This window comes from Microtus ochrogaster, unplaced genomic scaffold (assembly GCF_000317375.1).
Source record: "Microtus ochrogaster isolate Prairie Vole_2 unplaced genomic scaffold, MicOch1.0 UNK109, whole genome shotgun sequence".
Lineage (NCBI taxonomy): Eukaryota > Metazoa > Chordata > Mammalia > Rodentia > Cricetidae > Microtus > Microtus ochrogaster.
The window spans coordinates 638,270-645,054 of record NW_004949207.1 but is presented as its reverse complement, the minus strand read 5'-3'; the positions used below and the strand labels follow the sequence as shown (position 1 = coordinate 645,054).

The 6,785-nt window shown below is 46.1% G+C and overlaps 1 protein-coding gene across 1 annotated transcript in view; it reads left to right on the top strand.

Annotated features, from left to right (window-relative positions):
- The window catches only part of LOC101992006 (paired immunoglobulin-like type 2 receptor alpha), a 16,508-nt gene extending 10,052 nt beyond the window's left edge, over nt 1-6,456 (top strand). Inside the window, exons 4-5 of the mRNA XM_013355266.1 lie at nt 2,002-2,195; nt 6,422-6,456. Coding sequence (XP_013210720.1) covers nt 2,002-2,195; nt 6,422-6,456 — 229 coding nt within the window. The remainder of the gene's footprint in view (nt 1-2,001; nt 2,196-6,421) is intronic.
- The last annotated feature ends 329 nt before the right edge of the window (nt 6,457-6,785 follow it).

Below are 6,785 nucleotides of genomic sequence, written 5' to 3'. Positions count from 1 at the left end.
GAGGATGTTCCTACCAGGAAGTAGAGTTGTCATTGCTCACCCGATCTCAGCCTCAGCATCTGTTCCCGTCTTCCTGTGTGAGCTTCTAAGAGCTGCTCCCCATCCCGCATCCCCCAAAGGAGACGGGATACCCGTGTCCATCTGTCCATTCCTTCATTGAAGAACAACCCACTTGTTACTTGAGTGTAGGGTCTGAGCCTGGGTCCTGGCAGCTCTAACCAGCCAGGCTTGGCCCCCTGTCCTTGACAGGACAATTAGAGAGACGGGTCACAGTGAAAAACAGAGGAAAGAGGCGTTCTCAGCTTAGGGAGCCTTAAAGTTCTTGCCTTTAAGACTTCCCTATTTAGAGTTCAATTAAAGATGTCAGAATGAGCTAAAGGGGGGCTAAACATATGAGGGGAAACATCTGAGGGGAAAGTTTACTCCCAACAGCTTCCATCTATCCACGATTCTTTATTCTCTCTTCAATCCATCATTTCTCATTGTTCCTCTTGTTTTCCCTTGGTCCTTGTTCTACATTGTTCTCAGTTCTACCGGTTCTACAAGTGTTCCCAGCCATATATATCCTTAAAACCAGCAATTCCCCAGTTCTGGCAGGTTCCAGGGCCAGAGTTCTTTTGCCCCATAGAAAGTCTGGGAAGGGTTTTCAGAGAGAGAGAGAGAGAGAGAGAGAGAGAGAGAGAGAGAGAGAGAGAGAGAGAGAGAGAGACTCCTTAATGGAGAAAGGTAGTTAAGAAAGGAATTAAATCTTTAAATCATCATAGGATTCTGGAGGGGAAGGTTACTGAGCTACAGTACATTTTTAGGTGGTAGAAAGAGCTAAAAGGTTTATTTTAGTAAAATTATGGACAGGGCAGCGATTTGTTAAATCAGCATGGCACTTCTTTTCTCCCAGCATGCGTAGGGGATACCAGGTAACATAAGTAAACAGTCAGGGAGAAGCTGATGGCTCTTGATCAGATAGCAACACACCAGAGGCTGCAGTTTCTATGGTCTAGGTCTGGAGTTAGACTCACTGCTCTAAACCAAGATGACAACCAGGTCTCTAAATTATGCTTCTGGGCTATGCTGTCATCAGTCATTGTGATCCTGGTGTTGTGGGTCTTTCTCTGGGTAGCAGTTAATTATTTCTCCTGCTGCCCTTGAGAGTCCTGAATTAAAGTCATCAGTGAAAGGAGGTGAAGGTGAGCATAGGAGGTAAGAATCTTTTATGTGGGGTAAAAACAGGGCAGCAGCTTGGGTGATGCTCTATACCTGGACCCGAAGCCCTGACCAGATGCCTGCTGATAAAGGTAATTGCAGGAAGGCAGATCTCTGTGCTTACCTAGGAGAGAGGAACAAGGCCTGGCAGCGGGAAACTGTTCTGAACTAGGGAATTAACTCCCAAATATGTAACAGAAGGGAAGCCAGCTACATTGAAAAATCTATAGCAAAGGACAGCAACTTCATTCACAAAGCAAGAACGCAAAAGCCTTGCTTTTGGGTTTAGCCCTTAGCGGACCCCTTGGTTCTGATAAGTCTCTCCTGAAAAGATGACTGGGCAATTACTCTATGATGCCATGGCTTCCAGCACTCAGCTTGACCAGATTGGGAGAAGAAACAAGGAGGTCCAGTGACAACACCCAACTCCATATTTCAGATTTGACCCATCCTGACCTGAGGTTTAGGCCTAAATAGAAGACAAGACATAAGCACAGCTAAGCAGTCCCAGTTCCGGTGTGGCCCCGCCCACAGTGAGCCATCATCCTCTGTCTCCAGTCTCTCCTGCAAGGTGATCTGAGGAGTTGTCAGAACTGTGTGAACTCTCTTTCTGGGAGATCAGTTCTTTACTGGCTGGCTCCAAGCTTTGCCTTTTCCTTCTCCCAGCTTGAGACTCCTTGGGTGTCTCCAGTTCCTTGGAGTCTATTGCTTCAGTGTCTGACGGCAAAGAGGCATCTCTAGAATCTTCACTCCTACTGGGAAAGTTCATGCTGATTTCCTTTATCTCTTCCCAGTCCCCAGGACCACCTCTCCAAGTCCCAGCACTGTAACTTCTACACGCACCAAAAACACCCTCACGGCCACAGAAGGTCAGATGAGCAGAGAAAATAAGACCCTGGATCTGGGAACCACAGTTGGGGTGGCAGTGGCTGCTGCTGTACTCCTGGCTGGGGTTTTGGGATTGATGCTGTTCCTCAGGTGGAAGAGGAGGAAAGGTAAGTGGTCCAGACTGCATCCCCATCACACTTCCCGAGTGTTTCCACAGGACAATCTGCACCAGAGTCATCGAAGGGGATTGTTGACAGCTCAGATCCTGGGGCTCAGGTGATGGCTCAGTCAGTAAAGTGCTTGCCGTGCAAGCTTGAGGATCCGTCACCACAATCCTTGTAGTCCCAGTGCTGAGCAGGGGGCAAGATAATCCCCAAGGCTGATGACTAGGCACACTAGCCTAATTGTTGAGCCTCGGGTCCCAGTGAGAGACCCTGTCTTTAAAAACAGCAAGGTGGACAGCTTTTGAGGAGCTAAGTGTGGCTTCCTGCCTCCCCAGGGCAGATCCCTGATGACCTCCTCTTGAGTCCAGAGTCAGGCTCTGAGGCTTCTGCTTAGAGTAGCTGGGGGTCTTTTTGTTCCTGTTGTTTCAGTTTGCTTGACTGCAGGCCTGCACTGCTAACCCCACTAGAAATCTGCTTTAAGCCGGTTCCCAAAGTGAGGCCTCTGAGGGTTCAGTCTGTGAACCGCACAGTCCAGTCACATCTCAGTTCTTCTCTGTTGACTCAGCCATTTCCTCATCAGAGGAGAAAGGCCTGCCCAGGAGGAAGCCAGGGGAGGGGAAAGCAGAAGGAACTGGAAGTCGCCTCAGCTCAGCTGTATTGATTGCTCCACTTCCCAAAGTCTGGCTTGAAACTGGAGGATCCTAAGTAGATGAACATCCAGTTTCCCAGTAACTGTGGGTGATGGGGAGGGGTCCCAAGGACTGAGTGTTCATTTTAGAAAGAGCTGTGGTGTTGACAGACATGGTCAGAGGAGAGACAGGTGTTGAGAGAACCTCCCAGAGGAAGATAAATTACATAGAATGTCAAAGAATAAATAATTTCAGCCAGACCCAGTGAGGTGGCTCAGGAGGTCAAGACACTGGAAATGCTAGAACACACAGGGCACAAGGAAAGAACTGAGTCTTGTATATTGTTCTCTGACACACACATACCGTAGCCTGTGCACATTCACATACATGGTGAATAAATAAATATAACACAATTAAGAATAAAAACAATGACAGCCACTGTGATCCACACCTCAGTCTGTGCACCTGGGGCAGGAGCAGGAGGATCTTGACTCCATGAAAATTTATCTCAACCCCTCCCTCTCCTGTCAACAGAATAATCCAGAAATTTCTGGGAATCATGTAGGACACTCTCTGGCCTTCCAAGAAAGAAATACCATTTCAGGAACTCTTGAGTAATGTGGTGCTGCCAGAGGAGGCAGGAGATGACAGGGGGAACCTTGTAAGTCAGGTCCCCGAGTGTCTAATAACAGAGGCAAAGGGATGGGCAAAGGGAGACCAGCTTCTGGAACAGAAGCAGCAGAAGAGAAGAGAGAGGCAGACAGAGAGTTACAGAGGGAGACAGAGGGCAGGGCAGAGGAGCAGAAAGAGAGAGAGAAAGGAAGAGACGGGAGGTGGGCAAGTCACACTTTTTAAACAGGAACTTAGCAAATGCACACAGGAGGTGCTGTTAGAGGTTGTATGAGAACATATCCTTTCTGAACCTCAGGGGCCAGTACAGATGCCTGAATAATAACAGTGATGTTCTTGAATGACAGGGGAAGTGGGTGAGTAGGAAAAAACTCATTCTGAAAATGGAAAAATTAATTAAGATGTCTATATTAGGTGGTTGGAGAGATGGCTCAGTGGTTAAGAGCACTGGATACTGTTGGGGGAAGGGTCGCTTCTTCATCCCGACTGCCCAGCCATGAAATAACCTCTCAGAAAACCATATTATTTTCAATACTGTTTGGCCAATAACTTAAGCATATTTCTGGCAAAACTCATATCCTAAACTAACCCATCTCTATTATTCTGTATATTGCCACGTGGTTGTGGCTTACCAGCTAAAGTTCCCAGCATCTGCATCAGGTGGAGGATTCGTGGCTTCTCCCTGACTCTGCCCCTCTTCCTACCAGACTTCAGTCCAGTCCTCCCTGCCTAGCTCTGCTCCGCTCCTCCCTGCTCTGCTATAGGCTCAAAGCAGTTTCTTTGTTCACAGTAATCACAGCATACAGAGGGAAATCCCACATCACCTCCACTTTTCTATTTAAATAAAAAGGAAGGCTTTAACTTTAACATAGTAAAATGACATATAACAAAACAGGTATCAAGCAAGAATTACAGTTACAATATTTATATCTATTTTATCTTTTATCATGATTAAGGAAAACTATAACTATAACCATTTATTCTTCAACTCAATCAAAGAGTCCAAAAAGTTACCATATTATGTAAGTAAGCAGGAAGTACATTGTAAGCAACTGCCAAAACTCTAGAATTGACATAGACATCTCACTGCTTGAACAGTCACCCAAAGTTCTTCTGTATCATTGGAGCATCCATCTTTAGCCTACAGGCCCATAGTAACCAGCAGACTCTTTTACAAAGCAGAAAATTTCAAAGACAGTTCCACCTATGCTGGCAGTTTGTCCATCATATTTGTATGTGTGTGTGTGTGTGTGTGTGTGTGTCCTGCAGAATGTCTACCAGACTCATTAATGATACAGGAATCCTGAAGAATTATCTCACCTTTAGGCAAGTTTAGCAGTCATTTCTCTGTGGGTCCAGCATATCCAGTTTATAAAGCAGTCCAGGCAAGAGCAGTTTCTTGCCATATGGTCAACAGACTCCATAAGGAGCCTCTTCAATGCCCATCATCTCTTGAAGTAGCTTGATGTTGCCAGGAGCAGATATATCTCACAGTCATAAAAAGTCTTAAGTTCTTAAACATTTTAAATGCCATATTCTGAAGGTCTCTGAAAGATCTGAAGAATACCTATCTACCTGAAATATATCTCTATACATCTAGAAAAATCTAACTAACACGACTACAAAATATTATAGATGATTATCTACTAGCCTTTATTCTTAATTATACATTACATTTTTAAATGAACTACACAATCACAATACCTTAAGCAAGAACAGAAATATATATATATGTGTAACACAATTGATCTTAAATTTATACCAATAACTAAGATCCATACCAATGCAAATCTCTATAGCAGGATACTCTTGCAGAGGACTGAGGTTTGATTCCCAGCACCCACACGATGGCTCACAGACTCCTGTAACTCCTGTTCCGGGGGATCTGACGCCCTCCTCTGACTGCCACAGGGACCAGGCACACTTGTGGCAAACACACACAAGCAGGCAAACATTCACACAATAAAAATAATTAAAGATTTGTTTAAAAGGTGTTTATACAACAAAAATTGAATTCAATACAATTCCCATCTAAATGACAATGACAGTTTTGCAAAAACAGTTTATCCTCTCCAATTCAGATGCCTTCTCAAAGACAAAACAAGACACACAAAATGAGATAAACAACAGAAATGAAATGACCAATAATGGAGCACTCCACTGTCTGATCTCAGAGTTTATTCAAAGTTGTAATAGGAGGCTGGAGGGATGGCTCAGCAGTTAAGCGCACTGAATGCTCTTGCAGAGAACCTGAGTTCTGCTCCCAGCACCCACACCAGGCAGTTTACAACCGCCTCTAGGCTTATCAGGAGCTCTCTCCTGAATCCACAGGCATGTGCTCTCATGTGCATCTACCCTAAAACAGACGTACAAAATTTAAAATTCTAGAAAAAAATACAGTAGGTAAATCAGTATGAAATAAATTACAAAGAAAAAAGGCTAGAGTAGCCCTCTGAGGGTAAAAAGTTTCAGTGTCCACTTCTGGGAACCAGATGATGGAGGGAACCAACTCCTGCAAGATGCCCTCTACCTCCACACAAACTGTGGCACAGCCCCTGCCACATAATAAATGAGTGACAATAAAACGCTATAGTAATTAAAACAGCACAGTGTGCACCAAGACACATAAACCAGTAGAGTAAAATACAATCCAGAAGGAGGTGGTTCCTAAGGGCACAAAAAGGAAGGCAGGAGAACACAGAGTAGACAAGCAGGTGCAGGGTCAGGGGGAACTCAAGGTTGGTGAAGGAACAAAGGAGATGGGGGTGGGGCCTGGACCTGGCAGGGATTTGGGGGAGGGGTTGCTGTGTAGGACTGCAGCCCAGCAGAGATAATCCAGGCTCTTCCCTCACTGTCTGGGGAGGCCTCTTTGCTCCCCTGTCCTCTGAAGGAGCTGAACATAGAGGAGAGCTGAGAGACAGATGGACGATCAGCACGGATGTCACACTGACACTGTCTCTTTCCCAACAGGCCAGAGGACTAAAGCCGAAACCCCAGCCAGGTGAGCGCCATCCTGTCCTCTGCAGGAGCAGCCAGTGCTCTTACCCACTGAGCCATCTCTCCAGCCCCTTCAAATGGCATTAGAAGAACAATGGAGAACCTCACACAGGGCTCTGACATCTCCCCTCCCCTGACTCATCCTGTCTGCTTCCTCCATGTCCTCCATGACGCCTTGCTCTTCAGGGCCACCAGCTTCACACACTGACAAGGGGTGCAGCAGAGTCTCAGGGAGTCTCCTTCCAGAACAGCCCCCACCCCAGGCCTCATGGGGTCTTTCTCCTTCTCTCCTTCCATTGCCTAGGCTTCCCTCTCTGTGGCTCTGGCTCCTCTCAGC